The 25901-nt window shown below is 40.6% G+C and overlaps 1 protein-coding gene across 5 annotated transcripts in view; it reads left to right on the forward strand.

The window, feature by feature from the left end:
- PLXDC2 (plexin domain containing 2) overlaps nucleotides 1-25901 on the forward strand; it is a 392323-nt gene that overhangs the window by 211570 nt on the left and 154852 nt on the right. For all 5 annotated transcript variants that reach the window (XM_045007165.1, XM_045007166.1, XM_045007168.1 and 2 more), the window contains exons 3-4: nucleotides 1903-2049; nucleotides 6808-6877. In XM_045007165.1, the coding sequence (XP_044863100.1) occupies nucleotides 1903-2049; nucleotides 6808-6877 (217 nt within the window). The remainder of the gene's footprint in view (nucleotides 1-1902; nucleotides 2050-6807; nucleotides 6878-25901) is intronic.

Here is a 25901-nt window from a genome sequence, read left to right on the forward strand (position 1 = left end):
AAATTGACTAGTGAATTTGAGTGCCTCAGATTTTAGGTGCTCAGCTTGAGATGCTTTGAAAGGGTCTTGAACTTCAGAGTGGTGGATGCTCAACTTGGCCATTCAAAACAACTTGTCACTTTTGAGTGTCTTGGCCATCATGTGCACCATAGATAGCATTGCAGAAGTGGACATAGACACTGAACTTCTTCTGAAACATCACAAAGTTGTCACTGTTTTAAGCAGCTGCAGAACTTGGTGCACCTAATGGTATGATCCATTATAGCAAATTCAGTCCTCACATATTTTACCTTTGACTTTGCTTCTGGGGATGTTTAAGCATGAGCATTAAGTACTGTCAGTTTAGAAACCGCAGAACTGGGAATTTTAGTTCAAAACATATGTATGGTAATTTATTACCCTGAACAGTTACGATTTTATAGGAGTAGAGCCTAGAACTGGGTGAATTTTTTCAGATGAGACTTTTTTTTCCCCCCAAAATGCAGATTCAGGTCAACTGAAACATACTTCTGAATTGGTGTCAATTTTGGCAAATTGTTTTGGACTACATAAAAAACAAAAATTGAAATGATTTATTTAATCAAAACGAAACATTTCACATTTTCAGTCTAGATTCACAAAGGAAGTTTGCCACCATTCACAAAGAAGCAATTATAAGGTATTCTGGGAAGGTACCTCTCAATCTCTTCTTGCAGCTCTTCTACTTTGAATAAAACTGTTGAATAGTCATTGGCCAGAAAGAGAGTGAGAATGATTCCATTGCCTGCTGATTAGAGTATTCACCTGGGCTGGGGAAGACCTGGGTTACAGTTCTTGCTCCAGAGCAGGGATTCAGACATGAATCTCCTACAGCGCAGCTGAGTGCTCTAACCACTAGGTTAAAGGTTATAAGGGACGCCTCCTCCTCTCTGGGTTTTTTTTATTTGGTTTGGGTTTTGTGGATTTTTTTTGTGAATGTAGCCTCTCATTTCCTTCACTTTTATTAAAATACCCAAAATGAAAAGTTTCATTTTCTAGTTGAACAAAATATTTAATTTGACCCCAAAAATTGTTTCCAACTTTTCAGATTTGTCATACAGACACGCGCACACAAACTTTGATTCTGGTAAACTGGAAGACGTTTTTCAGAACTTCCAGCAAACCAAAAAATCAGTTATTCATACAGCTCTAGTTCATACCTCTAATAAACATACACTAGAGAGATGGACATTCTGGCTTTGGTACAGCAGAATCCATTAAGTAGTTAGATCTCTTTATTGAGTGGAACACGTACAAAAAAAAATAATCTCATGCTAATTTAAGATGAAATAGCAGAGTAGTCTGACACATACCAAAGACCAATTTTTATTATCAATAATGGGCATTCTAATAAAAAGCAGGTCAATAAAAGAAAACATATTAAATGCCATCATTTTAAAGCCATTAGCTGAAAGTAGTACTGCTCGTTGCTGTTGTTAAAGTGGAGAAGTTGTTACAGGGGATTTACTGGCCATCACTCACTTGGAAGTCAGCATTCATTTTCCCACAGATTTCAGTAAGCCCTTTACAGCAGCTATATATCTGAGTTTTGGGGATGACTAAAATTTCATTTGTAAAATAAGATTATAACATGCAAGGCAAATACTTGCCTCCTATTTTATATATATATATATATATATATATATATATATATATATATATATATATATATATATATATATATATATATACACACACTATACTAGATTTAAAGTTTGTACCTTTTCCTTATTAGTTTACTTGCCATAGAAACAGTTTGGTCTTATTTGTTGCTTTAAGGAACAATAAAACTTAGTATTTCAAAGACAAAATTTAGATATGTTTGGGAGACATTTTCCATTTTAATCTGTACTTGGTTTTGTTTGTGTGTTTCCCCCCGCACAGGAGGATACAGATCATAATTATTATACTTCCAGGACATACAGCCCATTTGATTCTATCAGCCGGGATTTGTGGGTGAACATAGACCAAATGGAAAAAGACAAAGTGAAGATCCACGGGATTCTGTCCAATACCCATCGGCAAGCAGCAGTAAGGGATTTGCTATACATTGATACTCTCCCTCTTTGACTGGCATTGATATTTTTCTCCTATGACTGACACATCAGTAATTATCTAGGACAACTTCTACTAAAGGCGGTTCACCTCTGCAGTTATAGCTCAGAGCTCTGGATGTCTGTACAATGCTGTGATAAAAAGAATCCATGTTGCTGTAGTGCATCTGCTGCAAGTGTCCCTCAGGGGATATTTTCCTCAAGGAACTTTTTCCAGATGAACTGAAAATTCACCTTAGTTGTGTTCAAGGTTAGATCAAAAACTGTGATGCACAAAGCAATCCCGCTGCTGTCGAAGTCAGTGGGAATTTTGCCTCTGGCTTCACTGACATCAGGATCGGGCTCAAGATTAAATTGCTTAACTCCTGTGTTTAACCCCAACAGGGAGTAGACTTCCGTTTACACTTTAAATTTGTATGAAGTGCCAGCCACATTTTCCTTTTGAGAAGTCTTAAATTCTTGCCAAAATACTATTATTTAAACTTTTTTTGTCAACTGATGATAGCTAAAGGGCAGATGTAATTCCATTTCTAGATTAGAACTCTGCCTTGACTAATTCCGATCACACTGTCCTGTACCATGAATACTAAAATAAGCAGCTAGCATACAATTATAATTGGATGCTGCATGATTTCCAAGTTGTATTCCCATGTCTGACCAACTACTGGAAACTTCCTGAACAGAAGAGCCAATATTGGCGTTAATTAAATAAGGAAAATTAAGATTCTGTGTTGTGACTCAGAGTTCTTGCTTCATCTACCACCCAGTTAGTTGCAACAATGAGATGAGGTTCTGACAGTTGAAAAAACTCCAAGTGGTGGCTTTGCTTGATAGCTCAGTGGTTCTTAAACATGCAAGAGGAGTCTTCGGAGGCTGAGAGAACAAAAACAAAGCTAAAATTCTTTTCTCCACTGAGTTCTGTCATATTATTTCCCATAACTAATAAACCCACCAGCAAGGTGACAAGCTCGGAGGGAAGCAGGAGATAGAAGAATCACTGTTGGATTTAGCTCAGAGTTCAAAAACCAAGGAAGGTAATACATCCAGTAGATTTAGGCTGACAGACGACAGCATTCAGCAACGTTTTGCCTAGCCAAAAGGTGAAAATAAATACACCTCTACCCCAATATAACGCTGTCCTTGGGAGCCAAAAAATCTTACCATGTTATAGGTGAAATCGCATTATATCGAACTTGCTTTGATCAGATGGAGTGCGCAGCCCCCCCACCCAGCACTGCTTTACCGCGTTATATTCAAATTCATGTTATATCAGGTCGCTTTATATCAGGGTAGAGGTATAGCTAAAAAGTCTGTAAGGGGCTGGAGATAATGGAAATAAAGACGTTCAGATAGTTCCCTATCTTATGGGATGTATTTAATAAAGCTCTGTATCAGTTATCTGTGACTTCTGCACACATTCTAAGTCAGTTGGGGCGGGGACAGGGGGGAGTGTGCCACAAATAAGAATCTTTCATGGTTTTGCTACTCAGCCGGAGGCTTCTTCTCATGAGCACTCGCTTCACCTGAGTTGGGAAAAAAACCTGAAAAAATGCAAACTTTGTACAAAAGAACTAATAATGCTTTTCCCAGAGTTAAATATTTTCCTAACAAGAAACACTCTGTCAATAGCTGGGGCCCTAAATCTAGGGTTAAATTCAAATTAGAAATGTTACATAATATTGTTTGGTAGCCTTCACCTGGCATTAATTTTTTCTCTGAATGCACATGTTAACTTGTAAGCACACTTGTTTCAACTTGGACCGTTGTGGCTAAGCATGAGAAATTTCAGTCCAAGAGCAAAATTTTGTGACAGTTGTGAGGGAGTGAATCCAGAGCTTTAGAATGAGGGGAGGGATAGCTCAGTGGTTTGAGCATTGACCTGCTAAACCCTGGGTTGTGAGTTTAATCCCTGAGGGGGCCACTTAGGGATCTGAGGCAAAAATTGGTCCTGCTAGTGAAGGCAGGGGGCTGGACTCAATGTCCTTTCAAGGTCAGTTCTAGGAGATTGGTATATCTCTAATTATTATTTTTTTTATTTTTTTTTATAATGGACTGACTCTTAAAATGCTGCAGTGGCAAAGCTGCACCATACTGTAGTGCTTCAGTGAAAACACTGCCTATGCCGGCAGGAGGGGTTCTCCCTTCAGCATAGGTACTCCACCTCCATGAGAGGCAATAGCTAGATCAGTGGGAGAAATCTCCCATTGGCCTAGTGCTGTCTACACTGAGGGTTAGGTCAGTTTAACTTTGTCACTCAGGGGGGTGGATTTTTCACATCCCTGAGCAACATAGTTATACTGACCTAATTGCCTAGTGTAGAGCAGTCCTAAGTGTATGTCTATACTTAAACTGCTATAGCAGGACAACTGCAGTGAAGCAGCTGTGCTGCTATAGTGCTTCAGTGTAGACACTACACTACACTACAACAAGAGGGGTTTTTGGATTGGTGTAGGTAATCCATTTCCCAAGAAGCAGTAGCTGTCCACTCCAGGGATTAGGTCATCATAGCTAGGTCTCTCAGGGATGTGGATTCCTCATGCCCATAAGAGCTTGTCTACATGGTGAATAGCCAGGAGAATTAATCCAAATTAACTAAAGATGTGAATTTGAAGTGGATTAGTTAAACCATATTAAATTTTATAAACTAAACCAAATTAAGGTCCCTTTAATTCTGATTAACAGCATCCACACAAGGATGTAATGTGGTTTAACTAATCCATTTCATATTCACCTCAGAGAGTAACTGTGTACTGATGTTTGCCCACAAAATTCAATTATAGACATAAAAATCCAGGCATAGATTTTGCTATTGTTTTTAAGACTTCTCTCAAGACTTCTTTTTTATGTCCTCTCTAAAAGATGGATAAGTACCAATGACTCTACCGGTAAGGTTTTATTTCTCTGTGTGTAATTGATTTGTATTTGCATGTTTGATCAAGCAGCACCCACATATGCTGCATGGCTCAGCTGGCCTGGAATGATAGTCTGGAATTGGACACATTCTACAAACTAGCTCCTACATAGATTTTTTTTACGGGGAAATTTAAAAAAAGACTCTCTACACTAAAAGCCTTTTTAATGAATTATGCTTTTAATATTGCTTTCAAACTTCACTCGGCTTTCTGCTAGCCCAGGGATCAAGACTTTTAGTTCAAAGGGTAAAAAATAGTAATTCTAAAAGACTGATTATAGTTAGGTCAAAATTCTAATCTTGCAAAAGGAATGTGAGCTATAGTTGTACTTGACACTAGTTCATAGCTTTATGCTTCCTTACAAATGATCACTGTGATGACTTTTGAAAAAATAAGAAACCATGAAACCAGTATAGTGTTAAAAATGCCAAATGGGCGGTCTAGTTGGAGCTGGGCAGAAACATCTCTCATCTCCTTGTGCAGAGATGAAACTCCTTCATTACTCAATGAAAGGTCAATTCACACATCTTGCCGAGACTTAGTAATTTAGATGCTGATGACATCTTAAGCATCATTCTTTAGTACAGGAAAACAAGGATTCAGATTTACTTAAAAGCTCAGTGTTAATGCATTTTGTAATTTGGGGGTTCTGAACACATGTAATAAAGCTTGAACATTATTGTTTCAACTTGTAACTGTTTGGAGCTTGAAGTCATAATGAACTAGAAAGGTAATTTTGCAAAGCTATAATTTGGAAAGGTTCATTGGACACTTAGTTTGTTAGTTCACATACTGTCATTAGATGTGCCATCTTGATTTGAAGTGTTCAGTTTATATATATATAAATCAAATCAAGTGTTCAGTTTATATATATATATATATATATTATATATATATATATATATATATATATATATATATATAACTGAACACTTCAAATCAAGATGGCATATATATATATACACACATAGAGAGAGGGAGAGAGAGAGAGAGAGACTACATAGTCCAGTTAGCACAATGAAAATGCATTTTGCTGTTCCAGTTGTAAATAAAAAAAGTAATAACAAATCCCTTCAAAATTCTGGTTTCCATTTAAGAAGAAAGAAAATCTAATTTCAAGTCACTGTAATCTTCAGTGATTAATTTCATGCCAAATAAGTCATTAAAAATCTCTGATGGCTGGAGAAACTAATCCTTTTGCAACAGAGCCAAATTCAATCCAAAGGTAGTATACAAATTATAAACAAGACAGAAGTAGGCTTAGAAAAATACGTTTGAAGGATATTTTAAATACAGACCATTGCCTGCAATTGATGGAGTGGACAAATATTAGGGTATGTTGTAATATTCAGATACTATTATAGCCTTGAAATAATGATGGTTGTCATCCTAAGAAAAAAGGCAGAAATAACCTTGCTTAGTGGTTAACGTATGTTAGTCTATAAGGTGCCACAAGACTCTTTGCTGCTTTTACAGATCCAGACTAACACGGCTACCCCCTCTGATACTTGCTTAGTGGAAACCCTTCCCAAACATGATGATTACCCATCACAGAATAGAATCATCTATTTCGCGGAGCTGTATGTTTTTTTTAAATCAGTAGTGTAGATCCTATGTATCCATGTGATGTGCTTTCAGGCCTTTAGCTCGTACACATTTTTCCCCCAATTTAACCACTGGGGATTCCAATGAGGGATGGCAAGGCTGCTTTAAAAATGGCAGGAGTAAATGGGTTAATCACATTTTGAAGTGGAGGGCTCTTCACTTTACTCTTCCTATTCTTAACATTATTGATTTTTCTTTTTTGGTGTTGTTCCTTGCAGAGAGTGAATCTGTCCTTCGATTTTCCATTTTATGGACATTTCCTACGTGAAATTACTGTGGCAACTGGGGGTAAGTGGCTTTCTACCCATTCACTTTAAGGAATCTGACATGAGTTTCCTGCAGCTGTTTTCTTCAGATGTCAAGAGATAAAGTGTAGTATTTATTTGGGAAATGTTCCTTTCCACAGAAAGCACATAACAAAATAATTGTCATGTTGAAAAACCTCCAGCTGCTCAAGTGAAACTGATCTAAAAGTGTTTTCAGCAGAAAAACAAATAATCTGAATAATTTTCTGTTTAAGTATTTCCCCATTCTCCATTTGTTTTTACTTCCTTGTGTGATCAGGGCTGTAATGCTGGTTGTGGAAATTGGTCAGAAGCCACAAAGGAGGAAAAACTTAAGCAGGGGAGAAATGAAATGACTTTTTTCAATTCCAGATTTTTTTTCTTTCACTGACCTCTGTAAAAAGTAAAGAAGGGCCTGAACTACATCCCCTATTCCAAGACCCATCCCCCAATTCTGGGAAAGATTTTATGCAGATCCAAACTTTCTGGCTTGGATTTATCTGTATAATGGGCCTGACTCAAAACTTTGGGAAAACTTGGATTTAGATCTGAACATCATAGCATAGGTCGATTTCTGTTAACAGATTTACAATTCCTGAGGCAGATTATCCACCTAGAGGGTTCAGTGCAGGTAGAGAAAGTGTGTTAGGAAAGCTACTAGTGAGATGAAAGAGTGACACAGCTCAGTGGAGCACTGGACTCACTGTGGAGGTTGGTGGTAGGCAGCTGTGACATTGCCCAGAGTATAATCTGCACTGTTGAACAGCTGTGTCCCCTCCATTCTCCAGCCTTTTACATTGCTTCCCTGTGAGAACAACCACTCCTGTTCTGGTTACACACAGTCTCTAGCATGCAAAATCACTCCCAGCTGAGTTATGAGAGAGCTTTGCCAGTCACTCCTGAATTATATCACAGGGTGACACCAGCCAACTTCCAGTCCCAGACTCTCCTTCAGAAATTTGTGTCATGTACTGCTCAGCCCTTTCCTTGTGGACAATACAAGTTCATAGAAAGTCCTTCATTTCAATAATAGAAAATGATATGCATGGATCCTGTGATCTCAAATGGAGGTTCCCAAACATGTCAGTCCAAACACACTGGTTTAGATAAAACTATAAAACAATTCTATTAACTAAAGAAAGATAGATTTTAAGTGATTACAAGTAATGAAGCATAAAAGTCTGAATTGGTTACAAAAAAATAAAAGGTAAAACACAAATTAATATCTTAACAAGCTAAGTGAATTTAAAGCAAAAAGATCTCTCTCACCACATGTTCAAGCAGTGTTACTGGCTGAATCTTTCAGACAGGATCCCTCCCCAGTCCAATGATGCTTCCTTTGCCTTTCAAGTGTTGATGCTGTGAGTAGAGAAGAAGGGAGAGATGATTTGGGTCATCTCTTCCCATTTTTTATAGTTGTCTTTTCCCTTTGATGATCATCTCCATGAGGGATTCAGGAGATGGGGATGGGAACCTCCAGCTGTTTTGTTGTTGTTGTTTTTTTGCCAATATATAAATTTCTCACTCACATCCTTCTTCCTGCCAAAGAATGGCCACTTAACCAAGTGATAGTACATTTTATTTTATTGACACCTGGCTGAGGTGTTGGCTAGCCCCTTGTCTCTGGGGAATTGGTTGTTGCCCCAGACTTGGAACATATCGTATACAGTAGAATGTTATAACTTTACATACAATGTCACCATGCATATTTTACCAGACAATAATGTTCAGCAGATTATGAGTTTTCAGATGATACCTCTGTGACACTCTGTACCCCAAAGCAGCACCCTGGCACTCCCATATTTAAAATGGTTATATGATTGATATGTTTTGTACAAAGAATGCCTTGTAAGGTATCATTTTAATAAGTCTTAATCTGTTGAACATTAATATCCTGTTGAATTGTACGTACTATCATCGTATGTGAAGTTACAACATAAACATAAGAAAAACATAAGAAAACATAAGAAAGGCCATACCGGGTCAGACCAAAGGTCCATCTAGCCAAGTATCTGTCTACCGACAGTGGCCAATGCCAGGTGCCCCAGAGGGAGTGAATCTAACAGGCAATGATCAAGTGATCTCTCTCCTGCCATCCATCTCCATCCTCTGACGAACAGAGGCTAGGGACACCAGTCTTACCCATCCTGGCTAATAGCCATTTATGGACTTAGCCACCATGAATTTATCCAGTCCCCTTTTAAACATTGTTATAGTCCTAGCCTTCACAACCTCCTCAGGTAAGGAGTTCCACAAGTTGACTGTGCGCTGCGTGAAGAAGAACTTCCTTTTATTTGTTTTAAACCTGCTGCCTATTAATTTCATTTGGTGACCCCTAGTTCTTGTATTATGGGAATAAGTAAATAACTTTTCCTTATCCACTTTCTCAACATCACTCATGATTTTATATACCTCTATCATGTCCCCCCTTAGTCTTCTCTTTTCCAAGCTGAAGAGTCCTAGCCTCTTTAATCTTTCCTCGTATGGGACCCTCTCTAAACCCCTAATCATTTTAGTTGCCCTTTTCTGAGCCTTTTCTAGTGCTAGAATATCTTTTTTGAGGTGAGGAGACCACATCTGTACACAGTATTCGAGATGTGGGCGTACCATGCATTTATATAAGGGCAATAATATATTCTCTATCCCCTTTTGAATGATTCCAAAGTTTTGTTATGTGTAGGTTCCTGAAATATGTTATGAAGTTGGAAAAACTCAGGCCCGTTAAGGGGACTACACACTCACAAGCACTACCCCAAAAACTGTATACAATGGAGACCTCTCAGAGAGAGCATGTAGACAATGGAGACTGCTTGACACACAACATAGCAAAAGATCTTTCCAGCAAGCTGTAGGAACCTGTAAAGGAGGGGATTTGACATCATTTGTCCTCACTCCCCTCACCACTCAACACCTGGAAACATGTCTAGAGAACAAAGACTTTGAGCAGGGAAAGTGGTCCCAGGCTAGAAGGAAGAATCTCATCTTGCATATTAGGCTACCATCAGGCTAAGAAACTGCTTGATTCAAATCCTGTCTAGTTTATAGAACTCAGATTGTGATTTTACTTTTATTTCCTAGGTAACTATCTTGAACTGCATGGGTAACCTGCTCAGGAGCAAGAGCTGGTGCATGTCCTCTCCACATTGAGGGAGGGGCGGACTGGGTAATAAATTTACACTGGCCAGGCTTCTGACCAGGGCATGATGGTACAGCTTTGGGGTCCCAGGCTGAGGAGCTGTGGGGAATTGTCTGGAGCCTCTCTGTTGTTGGTTCATGAGTGGCTAGGAGAAGCATTCATGTAACTCTGCTGGGAGTGTCCTTGCCTGTGGATGTCTGTGTAAATGCAGGACCTGGAGAGGTTTGCAACTTGTCAAAGCATCACAGTGTGAGAGGGAGCTCAGGTTGGTAAGAAAGAGGACTCAGCAGTACCCCAGTTCCAGTTTGAACCCCGGGTAACCTGTCACAACCTCACAACACATACTTTGTATAAAATTTATCATAGTCTTGTAAAAAGGGTGAACCTAGGGGTACAGACTGTCACAACAGTGTGGTACTTGCTTGTTACCAAGAGTACCAGTTTCCCAAGTCAGTAGCTGCTGACTTCCCCATTTCCATTATGCAGATGAAGGCTCAGTTGGATGAGACATACTTAGTCTTCCTCCAGATGCAACATAATTGTAATGAGTGCTGGTTGAGCTCGTAGAAAGGGCTGTGTGTTCAGGTTCAGGTTTTGATTCACTGTATAGTCTCAGAGTATGGGGAATTTTTCCCTTTACCATATACTTACTCTGTGTGTGCTTATGGCCCAATCCTGTGAATAGTTCTGCACAGTAATCTGCCTTGCAGTTTAATGTAACTGTGATCTCATGCTTCCTCTGGGAACACATAACACATTGCACACTTAACCTATGTACATGTGTCAACTTTGAATACTTCCTAAGGTTATAATCAATGTGTGGGAGATGAATCTCTCCTTAGAGGAGGGGTTCTGCCTCTGTGGCAGAAGGCTCCTTGAAAAGAGACAGAACTCTTTAACTGCCATTGGAAATGTGCTGTGTGTCCCAGAACTGGGTATTTCCTTGTTCTTAAGGGTTTGCATTGGTCTTAATCTATTTTCAGCATAGTTGTTTTATAGTTTTTTCTGTTTCCTTTATAGTTGCTGTCATTGAGTTTGTTGAACAAGATTTTTCACTTAGTATTTCATTGAGCTCCGATCATTGTTGCTGGAAAGTTGAATACTAACATGGTCTTTAAATTAACAAAATTGTAAAGAGGGAGGAAGGCACTAGAACAAGCAGCCACTGGGGTAATAGTTGTTGTTTCAAAGCAGTGCTAATTGGCAGCACTTTCAATCTCAGGGTTAAAATATTGTAGCTGGTGTTCCTTGAGGCAAATTGCTCTAGTGTCGGCTGGTGTGAACAAGTGGCAATATTGAATAAAGGTTGGTGTTAGTTTTTCTTCTGCGTCTTTAAGGATTGGTTACAATGAGGCACAACAAAAAGAATACAGACTTGTGTGATGATCTTCATTATCAAGATTTTCTCTTTCTTAGCACCAAACTCTGACAGGGAGCTGGCCTCCATTATTCTGAACCTATTGAATATCTGCAGGGATTTCTCCTTTGTTTTCCATTCCACTTGGCCTTGTATTTACATCTAAGTGCCAGATATCAGGTGCTCATTGCTGTAGTGTTTGCTCACAGGCAGATCCTCAACCCAGTACCAAACCCAAGTAAATGCTCAACCCAGTACCAAACCCCCTGGTTAGAGCCTCGGATGGAAATAATCTCCCTCTACACTCCCCCAGCACCTGCTGCAGCTGGAAGATGGCAGTCGCCCCGTGACTGCTACATTCTTCCTTCTCAAAGGTCACTGACCCTCTGGGTCCACAGATTCCATCCTTACCTCCTTGTGTAACCTCTGTTGTGGAGTTGGGGGAGATATGTTCTCCATAGCCCTGACATTTTACTATCCTGTAAGTGTCCCTCTCAGTAGTGCCCTAGAACTTGTGCATTTCCATTCAATTCCTTCTCTCCCCCCTGCAACTCTTCTTATGTGGTTACAGCTGCTGCCTCCCTTGCCATCAAATCTCCTTTCATGGAGCCTCTCTAAATCCTTTCCACTCCTATACATGTGGCTGTACAATGGCTGTATCGGTTCCACTGAAATCAGGATCTTTGGTGGCCACAAGTGGAGGAAGTTTCTCAGACAAAACTCCTAATGACTTCTGTGGGAGTTTTGCCTGAGTAAAGACTTCAGGAGGGAGCTCTGGGTTGCTGAGGCACAAGGAGAATCCTTTAAAACTAATTACTTTTGAAAATGAATGTTTGATGAAGTTGTGGAAATAGCCAATGGAGTGGGGGTGGGGGGAACTATGCCAGACTCTACAAAGATTTTCAGTTTCACCAAACTGCAAAATTTTGTCAAACACTACTTTAGTGTTGTGCAGTGAGGGCTATTGGTCAAGCAGTGGGAGCCAAAGAAAATGTGGATAAGTAATCAGATACAAATAGGAAATTTGGGAAGTTGAGTTTGGGTAAGTATTCAAATCTTTGAGGTTCATCCATCACCAATAGTTATTTCTAGGAAAGTGATGCTTTTTACACTTGTTAGGAAAGGCAATTTGAAAGGAAAGTACCCAGATATTTGATGCAGGCTTGCTTTGTTTTACTGTACTTTTCATAGGGGTATTCTCGAGATAATGGACCATTGAATGATCATTTTGCTTCTCTTTTCATTTACTCCAATTTTGATACCTTGTTTTTTAAAACAACATATTGTACCAAATATACATGAGGAATATCTTGTCAGTTAAGCTAAACATGTCTTTAACAAAGCTGCTACCAAGGTCACTGGTATTAGTGCATTATTAATTCTAGCTTTGTTACCACCGTGTATAGCAATTTTCCTGTCTTTGCTCTTATTGCGAACCAATAAACTTTAGTCAATATTAGTTTTTAAAACATCATTTTGGTAAAGATGAAAGTGACTATATGACATCATGTTACTTCATCCTTCTGCAATTGTAAGAGATTTCTGAGATTCAAAATTAGCATTTTTAGCAGGAAAAGGAAGAGTTGGTCCTAACTGTGGGCTTTGACTACACTTGCAAATTATGTAGCTGTACTACTGTCATCAGCATTGAAAGCTGTAGTGTGGACAGGACTCATGTGTTTTGATGCTGTTGGGCTAACACTACTCAGTATTCAACACTCTGCTATGGTACTTTCTGTTATTAGAGAACTAGAAGACCTCCCCACGTTATCCTGAGATCAAAAGAATGACCAATTTAACATAAGCATGTCCACTTCCCAAAGAACAGGACCAGGGCCGCCCAGGGGGGCGGGGGCAAGTGGGGCAATTTGCCCCAGGCCCTGGGCTCCGCAGGGGCCCCCAAGAGAACGGGTGAGGCTCCGGCCCCGCCTCCGCCCCTCTCCCGGAGCCTCAGCGCATCCAGGAGTGTCCCTGAACAGCAGTGCAGCGTGGCTCCGGCGGGGCCTGAGCTCCTGCCCACTCAGAGCCGCGTGGTAAGGGGGCAGGGCTGGGAGCTTAGGCCCTGCTGTAGCTCGTAGCCCCGCCCCCTTACCACGTGGCTCTGAGCAGGGAGGAGCTCAGGCCCCGCCGAAGCCACGCTGCACTGCTGCTGGATACGATGTGCTGAGGCTCCGGGAGAGGGGGAGCCGGGGATGAGGGGCCGGGGGGGTTGGAAAAGGGGCAGGGATTCCCGGGGACAGGGAGGGGGCAGAGGTTGGGGGGGCAGTCAGGGGGCAGGGAATGGGTGGGGGTTGGATCGTGGGCGTTCTGGGGGTCTGTCAGGACACAGCAGGGGGGTGGGTAGGGGTTGGGGCAGTCAGGGGACAAATAGGATACAAATAGGAAATTTGGGAAGTTGAGTTTGGGGAGTTTGAGTTTGGGAGCAGGGGTGGGGTCCCAGGGTGGTGGTGGTGGGTCTCTGGGGGACAGCGAGAGGGCAAGGAGCAGGATGCGTTGGGGATTCTGAGCGGGGCAGGCAGTCGGGGGGCAGGAAATGGGTGGGGGTCGGCTAGGGGGCAGGGCCAGGGCCAGGCTGTTTGGGAGGCACAGCCTTCACTACCCTAAAGCTCATTCAGCAGTTTGAGGCTTGCAGAAGAGCCAAGCTGTGAGCTTTTCCATTAGGGCTACCATCCCTTTCACTTCTCAAATGTCAAATTATAGTCTACATTTAATTTCAGCGCCATAGGGAGATTCATGTCAGGGGAGGGTAGCTTCATTTAAAATTAGCCACTGGGGGAGGGATCACATGAGAAGAACAATATCCTACACCACCTACCTCCTTCCCGACCCTACCAAGGGAGACCCCCATCCCCTGCATTCCCCGAGGCTCCAGAGAGGTGAATCCCCTTCTTATAGCAAACCTCTGAGTGCAACCCCCCCTTATAAATTAAAAACACTTTTTTACATATTTTACACTATTATAAATGCTGGAGGCAAAACGGGGTTTGAGGTGGAGGCTGACAGCTCGCGACCCCCAGTAATAACCTTGTGACCCCCTGAGGGGTCCCGACCCCCAGTTTGAGAACCCCTGGGTTAATTTAATTTTAGCACCCTGTGTCCATTCACATGCATGTGCTATTTTGAGCATGTCAGTTTTCACAACATAGACTCATCCTAGATTCTGGAACAAGCTCAAATGCTCAGTTCGTGGAGTATGTACGTAAGCTATACTAAAGACAAACCCACAGTAACTGTCTCCAGTTTGTGAGGGACCCCATGGAGCCAGTTTCTAGGAAACAGATAAATGCATGGAAGTTAAGTCCACTAATGGCTATTAGCCAGGATGGGTAAGGAATGTGTCCCTAGCCTCTGTTTGTCAGAGGGTGGAGATGGATGGCAGGAGAGAGATCACTTGATCATTACGTGTTAGGTTCACTCCCTCTGGGGCACTCAGCATTGGCCATTGTCGGTAGACAGGATACTGGGCTGGATGGACCTTTGGTTTGACCCAGTATGGCTGTTATGTTCTAACCTAAATGAACCCAAAGTTATGGAGACAGATATGAGTCAAGGAAGCCAGCAGAGTATCAGAAACCTGGAAAAATCTCTGACTGGATGGGCTCAGGCGTTTGGTCACAAGCTGAGGTAGTTCAAAAGTTTTGGATTTTTTTAAACAGAATTTTTTATTGTTTCTTTAAACAATCAAACACAGCAAGCAGCAAATATTTGGCCACACACTTCTGAAACCCCAAACCATGTTCAGGTTTTGGCAGACTAATTTCAGCTTTTCAATTAAAAAAACCACAACAAATGTTGAAAGAAAGCAGATATTGTCAGTGATTTTTTTCTGCTTTTTAAAATCCCCTAGTTTTTGATCCAAAAAAAGTTTTGATGGAAAATATTTGTCCAATCCTTTTAATGAGCTTTAGTGCCTTTTAGCACTAGCTGATTCTGAGAACCAGTGATACCTTGTAAAGAAGTTTTCTCAAAACTGGGTTTGTGCCGAGATGTGGAAGGTTTATTTTTTCCCAGGGCCGCCCATGGGGGGGAGCAAGTGGAGCAATTTGTCCGGGCCCCACAAGGGCCCCCATGAGAATATAGTATTGCAATTGTTTTTTATGGAAGGGGCCCCCGAAATTGCTTTGCCCCAGGCCCCCTGAATCCTCTGGGCAGCCCTGAACAGGATATGATTAATTATGTTAATAACAACACTAGAAACTGTTTTATATCCCAGTCATTAATTAAATAACCTTGTTAAAAGATAAGTTGGGGCCAATGGCACATTAAATCCTCATGATGGTGAAATTTTGTGGATTCCCTGTCTGCCAAACAGCTTTTCACCTGTTTCACCATGGGAAAATCACTGCTTCAACCAGGGAGGATAAAAATCAATGATTTTTTTTTTAAATAAAAAAATCAGATTTTTTTATTTAAATCAGATTTTTTTGATAAAATGTTTTTTTGAGGAAAAAACCTGTCTAAAGATAGCTTCTAATTAAGATACATTATAGCTCAAAGATATCTCATCATGGAATAGGGATTATAAATTCTAATTCTATAGTATGAGATGATATATTCATGTAATGTTTAAGAAAAGTTTTGTAAATGAGTTCCAATAGTTCATGGATTAGGGACCCAATCTTATGGGGCTCCAGGGGCTTCTGTATAAATTATTTAGATTACTCTTTCTATCTACCCAATGGGACTCAGTGCGCAGTCTAGAAGACACCATCAAAGATGCTTAGTTTTGCAGTTCCCAAACTGTGGATTTGTCTCTCCAGAGGTAACATGCTTGTTAACAGCAAAAATGTTTTCAAATAAATAAATAATATATAGATGTGAGAAATAACAGACCTCAGTCCTATTGTCCCGCTGCAAATTTGTATACACCAGAGTCAATCCCTTATGTCTCTCTAAAAGTACAAAATTTCAAAAAGTTCAATGAATAGAAGATTGTTGGGGGCGGAATAGATCTGGACAAGGAGAAGAAGTCTGGAGATAAATGTGAGAAGGGAGGGACAGGCAGTAGAAACAAAAGTGAAACTGTTTGAGCAGCATATTCCAGAAGTCTTGAGGTCTTTCTGACTGTAGCCTTCGTTGATTTGAGATCTACCATACCATTCTCCAACTAGAAGGGAAAACCTGTAATGGCACCAGGCCGTAAAAGAGACCTAGTTTGGGAATAAGAACCATTCAAGAAATATATGTTTGCTGATGATGTTTTAAAGAAAGTCACACCAGTGAACTGGGGGAAGTCACTTAAGCACTTGAATTCAGAGACTGTTGAAGTGATAATATCACTGTTAACAGCAGTAGCTTCTTCTGCCAGTGTAGAAAGAATATTTTCTTCCTTTGGACTAATTCATTCCAAATTGAGAAATCATTTGGGACCTGAAAAAGCAGGAAAGTTTGTTTTTTCTTTTCCAGATTATGAACAAACAGGAAAATGAAGGTGAAGATGACCGAGTTAGTTGGAGAAGCCAATATTTTAAGTTTTTCATGTTGACCTGGCTGATGTAGTCGATTTATTTATTTATTTTTTTTTAATTTCATCTAACTATTTTAGTTAAAAACAATTTTAACAAAAACAAACCTGATTTTAAAAAACTTGAATGTTTAACTTCAAAAGTTCATATGCTTGTTTTGTTAAAATATTCTGTGTTTGCTGTTGAAGAAAAAAATCCAGAATACATAACATTGTTGTTTTAGTTAAATAAAACAATTTATCTATCCGGTGATGTTCTCCTCCTAATACAGCATGGCAAGAAAATCCTCCAAATATTAATGATTAACCTAAAGAACTGGAGATAGTTCACCTCCCAATGACTTCATAAATATCTGCTTCAATTCCTTTTGATAAATGAAATAACCAAACAATCATTCATTGTCTGACATAGCTGTAAAATTAATCTGATTTTTTTTCAAAATAAATCACTTTAAAAATGTATAGTGTGTACCTTCTAAAAATGAAACCTACATCTATCTCTGAGTTGTGAAGAGACTGTATTAAGGTTATAACAATCAACAAGAATGCATTTCTGTGTAAAAATCCATGATTAAATCGAGTCTTCCTGACTAGTGATTTAAATCCTGATTTAAATCAAATTGATTTAAATCAAATCCACCCTGGTTTCAAAGTTGTCTGTTAAAGACACTGCATAGATATAGACCTTCTTTCAGTTTCATCTGTTAGACTAAAATTAGTTGCTGCTTCTGAGTAGTCTTGATGAGAATTTGTGTTTGGCTGAACAGAGAAATGGGAATGAAATGATTGGTTTGGGGATTTAATGTGTCATTGTCATCAACTTCCATTTCAACAAGGTTACTTAATTTATGACTAGGAGGTAAAACTGTTTAAAGTGTTGTTAGCATAATTCATCATGTACAGCTCTTAGAGAAGTCAACATCTGTCACATGTGATTCCCGTATATGTTAACTCTGATATTTATTTATTTATTAATGCTCTCTGAATACTTCTGGAGGGCTTCAGGTCTTTAATAATAGAAGGTATCATAATAAGTTGCTCAGTGTCAGTTGACTGTGAAATTTCCTTTAACTTATGGTTTACAGGCCAACAGGTTTTTTATTCCTTTGCTCAGGTTTTTGATATTTTCATTCTAAACCTACCTGAACTGTGGGATGAACTGTGACCTGTCCTGTGCATAGGCAGGGGGGAGCTAAGCACAAGGAGCCTTTCTTCCTTCTGCTCCCCAATGCCAACTAGCAGATCTAGCTGGCTGAACAGCAGGGCGCACACTCCCTGTGGAGCTCTGGGAGGAATTCTGCCAGGAGACTCAATCCTTCCCAAAGCTGTCCCGGGGTTTGGGAGCTTCTAATCCCCCTCAACACAGTGTCTTTTATTTTTAGTTGTATTAATTTTCCATGCTAATGGCACTAATAGCTCGTCACTATTTTCTCTCTGTATGTGGCTAGCTTTGTTATTCATTGCTCTACATTTCCAAGTAGAGACCTTTGTCATCTAGTGTAAGTTACTTAGCAGGCTCTTTTCCTATTCCCACATCTGGCCAACAACAGGGCATTTCTCTTCAATAATATCCATTGCTGTGTTTGCATAGTTACGCAGGGTGGCAGGAAATACAGCCTCTGGTAATTCATATGTTTGCCCCCAAGTCTTATGTTGATTAGTAGGCTCTAATGAGGTTTTTGAGTTTTCTGATTAACCTTTGTGTCACTACCCTTAGGGTCATAAAGTGATGTTTCTCTCCGGTCTTTCCATGGAACAAAAAGATACTGCTATAAAAATGTATTCTGCAAATGAAGAATTTTGCTAAAGTCAATGTGTAGCTTGAGGACCATGGGAAAGTCACCTGTTTCCAGTTTTAACACAGCTAGTTGGTAATAAAGAAAAGGTTGTGCATGTGAAGTGAAAATGATTTTTGATTATGAAACTTTCTTCAGAACCATAAAGGAACAATTAAGATTGTTAGAGTAGTTTATTAGTGAGAAAACGTACCACATTATATATGGACATACTTTTATATTTTAATTATGGACTCTGTCAAGATATGATTAATTAATTTATTTTTTAAATTCTGACAAAAAAAATCTTTTTCATGCAACACATAATTAGACTGTGGAACTCATTGCCACAAGAGATTGTTGGGACTAAAAACATATCAGGGTTCAAAGAGGAATGGGATATTTATAAGACTTAACAAGAATTTCCAGAATTATAAAAGTAAAAACTTGAGGATGTGAAGGTGTTTTGGAAGGGATACAAATTCTCATGAGTCCAGGTTTAAGTTACTCTGTAATTATTAGGAGTGAGGTGATTTCCCTGAGGAGCAAACTATGCCTCCTCTCCACACTGCAGCTTATTGCACTTTCCTCTCAAGCATCTGGTACTGGCCACTATCAGAGACAGAATACTGAACTAAATGGATGACAGAGATTTTATCCAGTATGACCATTCACAATTTTTTCAAGCATTTTCATTTTTTAAATTACAAGAATATGCACATACTTTTTTTTTCTCTTTCATTAACACCCATTGATCTAAAACTGTGATTCTCAACCAGGTGGTACGCGTACCCCTGGGGGTATGCAGAGGTCTTCTAGGGGGCACATCAACTCATCTAGATATTTGCCTAGTTTTACAACAGGCTACATAAAAACCACTAGCAAAGTCAGCATAAATTAAAATTTCATACAGACAATGTCTTGTTTATACTGCTCTATATACTATACACTGAAATGTAAGTGAAATATTTATTTTCCAATCCATTTATTTTATAACTGTATGGTAAGAATGAGAACATAAGCAATTTTTCAGTAATAGTGTGGCTGTGACACTTTTGCCTTTTTATGTCTGATTTTGTACGCAAGTAGTTTTTAAGTGAGGTGAAACTTGGAATGCGCAAGATAAATCAGACCCCTGAAAGGACTGCAGTAGTCTGGAAAGGTTGAGAACCACTGATCTGAGAGGGTGGCACTATACTTATAAAGTAATATCTGATCAATACAAAGACATACAGTGGACTATACTATGTTGAAATAATTTATTGTAAGTCCTCATTTCCTTTTGAACTGTTCTGAGTTCCATATTGCTCTTGCAGATACTTGCTCAGTTATGGGTTTATTCTGATCAAGCAGAATCTTACAGGCACATGCCATCAACACTGGTTTTTAGCTAGAGTTAGCAATTATAACAGAGATTTTTTTTACCCATTTTTAAAGTTTTAACATCAATAATACCAGGGATACACAACTATGGGATTATAGGAACAAGAATTTCCAGCATGTCCTTCATTGTGGTCTTGGAAAAATGAATCTGAATACTTATACCAGCATCATTTCTTCCATCAAGCATGCCCTTTAATTTCATGTGGAAATGGTACCCAAGAATGTTGGGGTTTTGGCACTCGCACATAGAAAAATTGCATGTTGGACCTAAATGTGAAATACATTATTACTGTGATGGGTTCTGTCACAGAGACCCCCTTAGGACGGTCACCTGACGTGCTAGAATTACCTCTGAGCCCGTTTTTCACTGATAGCTTGGGACTCCAGAACCTTGCCTTGTTGAGCCAGACTGCTGCAACACAGACCCAGGTCTGGTCCACACTCTCAAAGCTGCAGACTTTAACCAAAAACTGCTCAGCAAGTCACCTATCTCCAGCACCCAGACACCCAGTTCCCAATGGGATCCAAACCCCAAATCAATCCATTTTACTCTGTATAAAGTTTATACAGGGTAAACTCATAAATTGTCTGCTGTCTGCGGTGACCGGGAGCTGCGGGGGTCTGCCTACCACCCATGGCGGCCAGGAGCTGTGTGTGTGTGTGGGGGGGGGTACACCACAACTCCCTGCCTCCGCAGACGGCAGGGGACCCTGGTGCTGGCTGAAGTCATGGAGGTCTTTGGAAGTCACGGATTCCGTGACTTCTGTGACCTCCAAGGCTAAATCACAAACTTACTCATGGAGCATAAACAGGAGAGAAGCTTTCCCTCTTTTAATAGTTTATCTAATTGCTTCCTTTGTTACTCTTTTCCTGGCAGGTCAATATTTAGAGGCTTCAAAATAATTGGATCATCATGCCATGGTCAATGTGACCTTCGAGTGAGCCAATCTTTCCAGACTCCTCATTTAAAATAAAAAACAGAGATACAGAGACTTCCTTTAAAACTCCCACTTTTTTTTCTGATTTGGCAGTCTTGGAAGTTTCAGCTTGCGTTTTGTTTTATTGTATTATTTAAAAGTTTGGAAAATCTGCTCCAAGTAGGTTTTCTTTGGTCTCCACGTTACAATTCACAGTCTGCCCTTTTTGTGCTGAACCCAGACACTCCTTTCTCACAGGTTTTCTTCACTTTAAGTAGCCTTCTGAATACCATACTTAGTTATGAAAACTAGTGTTTGCTTTGCACAGTATAAATACTGGAGTCCTTTGCATACTGGTTGTGATTGTAGACTTGAAGTATGTTTCCCTAACATAGATTCAAGTCAGTTAATTGAGATGATATTTGTCATGGCTATTTAATATAATTAATTAAATTAAGTTTTATTCATTAAAAAGAAACAGTTATAGTAACTCCTTGAATAGCAAGCCCTTAGAACGTAGGGTCAATTAATTGCATCAGAGTGATTGGAGAAACCTACTCTATGGGCCAAATCCTGAAGCCCCTGATTGGTTTTTCTTAGTCCTTGTTCAAGCAAATTCCCATTGATTTTAAAGTCCAAAGGGGGAAGCTAGGAGGAGAGGAGATATGGGGAATGGGAAGGCTGGCACTCAGGAGGTTTTGAGATTTGGGTGTAGTCTATGAAGCTCGGAGAATGGGGGTATAGAGAAAAGGAGTGCTGAAAGTGGAGAAGAGGCTGATAGAGTGGGAGGTAGGAGTTGAGATAGTCTGAGTGGGGTTTGTACGGAGGAGAGAGAATGCTGAGCTTGTGTGGTAAGGAACCAGCAGTCTAACAACGGTGAGGGAAATGAAGTGGGGAAGGGTTGGTACAATGCACATGGCGATGCATGGGGTCAAGACCACAGGCCGGTGGACGTGGCTTGAAGTGGAGAGGGACAGAGAGGGATAGCAGGGAGATCTAGGAGGCTGTTGGGGACCCAGATAACAAATTACAGTGAGCCTTGGCATAGGTAGGGGAAACATTATTGGGGGAAGAAGGGTAGGGAGTGTGGAGCTGGAAGTTAGTGGAGCTGGGGAGGAGAGAACTGTGTCCACCTGGCTGGTGCTAAGTGGAGAGAAAGCAGCAGTACAGTTCTGAGTATAGAAAAAGATTTGGGGTGAGTCAAAGATACTGGAACTCTTACACTGAGGTTTCCAATCATAATAAACACTAGGGAAGCAGAGGAGCCTCTGCTTCTGGACACATTTCCTCAGCACCTCCCATAAAGCAGAGCTACCACTTTCTCAAACCTGTAGCCGTAGATGAAGAGGTGGAGCAAGCTTACCTTGCTGACTGAATTAATGCATATCTCCAGAGCCACTCTGAAACACTGAGATAGTGCTTTATATGCCATACCTGCTGCTTTGGGCTCTTCCACCCAGGAGACTCATTCATCACTTAATGAAAAGTGAATTTTCTAGCAAAAATTAGAGAACTAGCAGCAGATATTAGATGGCACTGGTGACATTATGATACTGAGTCCATCACACTTATTTCTAGTCAAAATCCTCTCCCCGTTCGTGCAGGAGAATCTGAGAGGGACCCTTGCTAGAGTGTGTCTGTTTCACAGGATCATGATTGCCACGGGACAGGTCACCATTTAACAGCTATGAGGAATTGGCAGTAATAACTGTGGAGAACTGGCCATTGACTAGTAAATACCATCACATGGTGATTCTGCTTATCACCATTGTTATGTATGTTTTGTACTTCGTATTATGGAGGAGCTGATGAGAAAATCCCCTCTCCATAAAGGTCCCTTTGTCTGCTACTCCTATGCTCATCTCTGCCTCTTTTCACGCTGTCCCTTTATTCTTGGACCAGCCTAGTTCTCTCCTTAAAGAAAGTGACGCTTCCCCTGAGAACCCTCTTATTTCCCTTTGCGTTCCATCACTGAACCTTACAACTCTTTCTGCTCCAACTCGTGTCTTATCCGTACAAACTGGATCAGGAAATACTAAGGGCCTTTTCTATCAAGATCTATATACCGTACATCTACATCATTATGGCTTTGATTCACCAAAGCACTTAAACACTTGCTGGATTTTAAACATGTGGGCAGTTACGCTGAAGTGTCCAGCAGAACTCGTAACTCAGGCATCTAAGTCGGGTGTTTAAGTGCCAAAGTACCTTTGTGGATCCCACCCCGTATAACTAGCCAGTAGAACTGCTCACTTACTTAAAGTCAAGCAAGTGCTTAAGTACTTTGCAGAATCAAATCCTTAATATTTAATAACAAAATAACTTGTCCAGTGATGGGGTCAGTACTCCTTTTTGGATAATTAAAATGGGATGGCCTCCAACTGGTTTACATCATTCTAAGTGGTAGGTTATACTTGTACCTCCAGGGACTGGCTGTATGTACTCTGACTCATCCCTAATGTGTCATTATGTATGTAGAGTTTACTACTTGAACATACATTTGTGCATTCTGGTTTTTAGTTTAGTAGCACTGTAACAATTTTTACTAATTCTTGAATTCTTTCATACTGTACTTTAACTGTACAGTAAATAACCCTTAAGTCCAGTTTTGTGTGCTACTAGGGTTTTGAGGTGGTGGTTTCTAAATCTTATACACAGTGTGTTGTTTGTACGGTGAGCTGTAAGGTTATTTATGAGTTCAGGTGTAAGCTTTAACTCTGTTCTGCCTTCATGGTGAGTGACTGTGAAATTCACTGTGGACATCCAGTCTATCCAGTCTCACATTTTTTGTGTGTTTTCTGTGCTCTTACCACAATATATGAGCCTCAGTTCTCAATTTAATAGATCGATCAGGGATTGTGAAGTACAATTATTCTAAAAGTCATTTACTAGGGGGAAAAAATCATTTCCAAACCTAACAAACCAGACAACTGAAAACTGATGAGAAAAGTGGATAGTATGTTTAATGTTTAATTAAAAAAGGAAATTTCTGATGCGTAGAAAAACAAGCCTCCCCTCCCCCTCCCCCCCCCCAGTAACATTGTATTTCACAATAATGATTCCTTACTATAGACAGCATAGACCTAATAAAACCTGTTCAGGCCCTTCAACTTTCTAATATCTATAGGAACTATAAGATGTATTTTAAAATCTGTGTTTGTGCCCGACTGTTCTGTTTCATAAAATAAAATCAGTCTGACCGGAAATGGGTCAAACAGATCTGGAAAAATTCACATAACCTCTTGAGACAGACTGCAGGGAGTGAACAGGTGAGCCTGCACTCTGATCACTTAGATCAGTGATACTTAGACCTCAATAGTTCAGGAGCGAAATTAGTGTTTAACATTACCCAAAAGAGCCACAGTAGTGTGAATTCATTGTTTCATTTACTCTCTAGATAGACAGACAGATATTCTCACAGGAAAATGATTGACCAAGTATTATTATTTTATCAACTAGAGTTGATAAACTACAACATATTAAAAGCACCCTTAGTGGTTAATAACTTAGGGTATGTCTACACTAGGGGATTATTCCAATTTTATAGAAACCGTTTTTTAAAAACAGATTGTATAAAGTCAAGTGCACGCGGCCACACTAAGCACATTAATTCGGCGGTGTGCATCCATGTACCGAGGCTAGCGTCGATTTCCGGAGCGTTGCACTGTGGGTAGCTATCCCATAGTTTCCGCAGTCTCCCCCGCCCATTGGAATTCTGGGTTGAGATCCCAATGCATGATGGGGCAAAAACAGTGTCGCGGGTGGTTCTGGGTAAATGTCGTCACTCAATCCTTCCTCCGTGAAAGCAACGGCAGACAATCATTTCGCGCCCTTTTTCCCTGGATTGCCCTGGCAGATGCCATAGCATGGCAACCATGGAGCCTGTTTTGCCTTTTGTCACTGTCACCGTATGTGTACTGGACGCTACTGACAGACGCGGTACTGCAGTGCTATACAGCAGCATTCATTTGCCTTTGCAAGGTAGCAAAGACGATTACCATCCCTATTGCACCGTCTGCCATTGTAAATTGTTGATGAGGTGATGGTTATCAGTCATTTTGCACCATTTGCATATGGAAATTGGCGATGATGGTTATCAATCCTTCTGTACCGTCTGCTGCTGTCATGGGTGCTCCTGGCTGGCCTCGCTGAGGTTGGCCGGGGCGCATGGACAAAAATGGGAATGACTCCCTGGGTCATTCCCTTCTTTATGTTTTGTCTAAAAATAGAGTCAGTCCTGCCTAGAATATGGGGCAAGTGTACTAGAGAACCAGAGAGCACAGCCGCTCCGTGTCAGAGACCCAGAGATCCCGCATGCCATTCTAGGGGGTGCCTCTGCAACAACCCCACCCGTTGCTTCCCTCCTCCCCCAACCCTGCTACCGTGGCAGTGTCCCCCCATTTGTGTGATGAAGTAATAAAGAATGCAGGAATAAGAAACACTGACTTTTAGTGAGATAAAATGAGGGGGAGGCAGCCTCCAGCTGCTATGATAGTCCAGGCAGGACAGAATCTTTTCTTTAGACATGAAAGGGGGGGGGCTGATGGAGCTCAGCCCTCAGTTGCTATGATGAGGACGGTTACCAATCTTTTTGTACCATCTACCGGGAATGACCAGGAGTCATTCCTATATTTAGCCAGGCGCCCCCGGCCGACCTTACCGAGGCCAGCCAGGAGCACTCACGGGCTGCTGATGATGATGGATAGCAGTCATATTGTACCATCTGCCACCGGGAAGGGGATGCTGGTGTTCAGCGCTGCAGCACCCCGTCTACCAGCAGCATGCAGTAGACATAGGGTGACATTAAAAAAAGTTGAGAAACGATTTTTCCCTTTTCTTTCGGGGGGGGGGAAGGGTGTAAATTGATGACATACACCCTGAAACACCCGGGAAAATGTTTTTGACCCTTCAGGCATTTGGAGCTCAGCCAAGAATGCAAATGCTTTTCAGAGACTGCGGGGACTGTGGGATAGCTGGAGTCCTCAGTACCCCCTCC

Source organism: Mauremys mutica, chromosome 2 (assembly GCF_020497125.1).
Source record: "Mauremys mutica isolate MM-2020 ecotype Southern chromosome 2, ASM2049712v1, whole genome shotgun sequence".
NCBI classification, from domain to species: Eukaryota; Metazoa; Chordata; order Testudines; family Geoemydidae; genus Mauremys; species Mauremys mutica.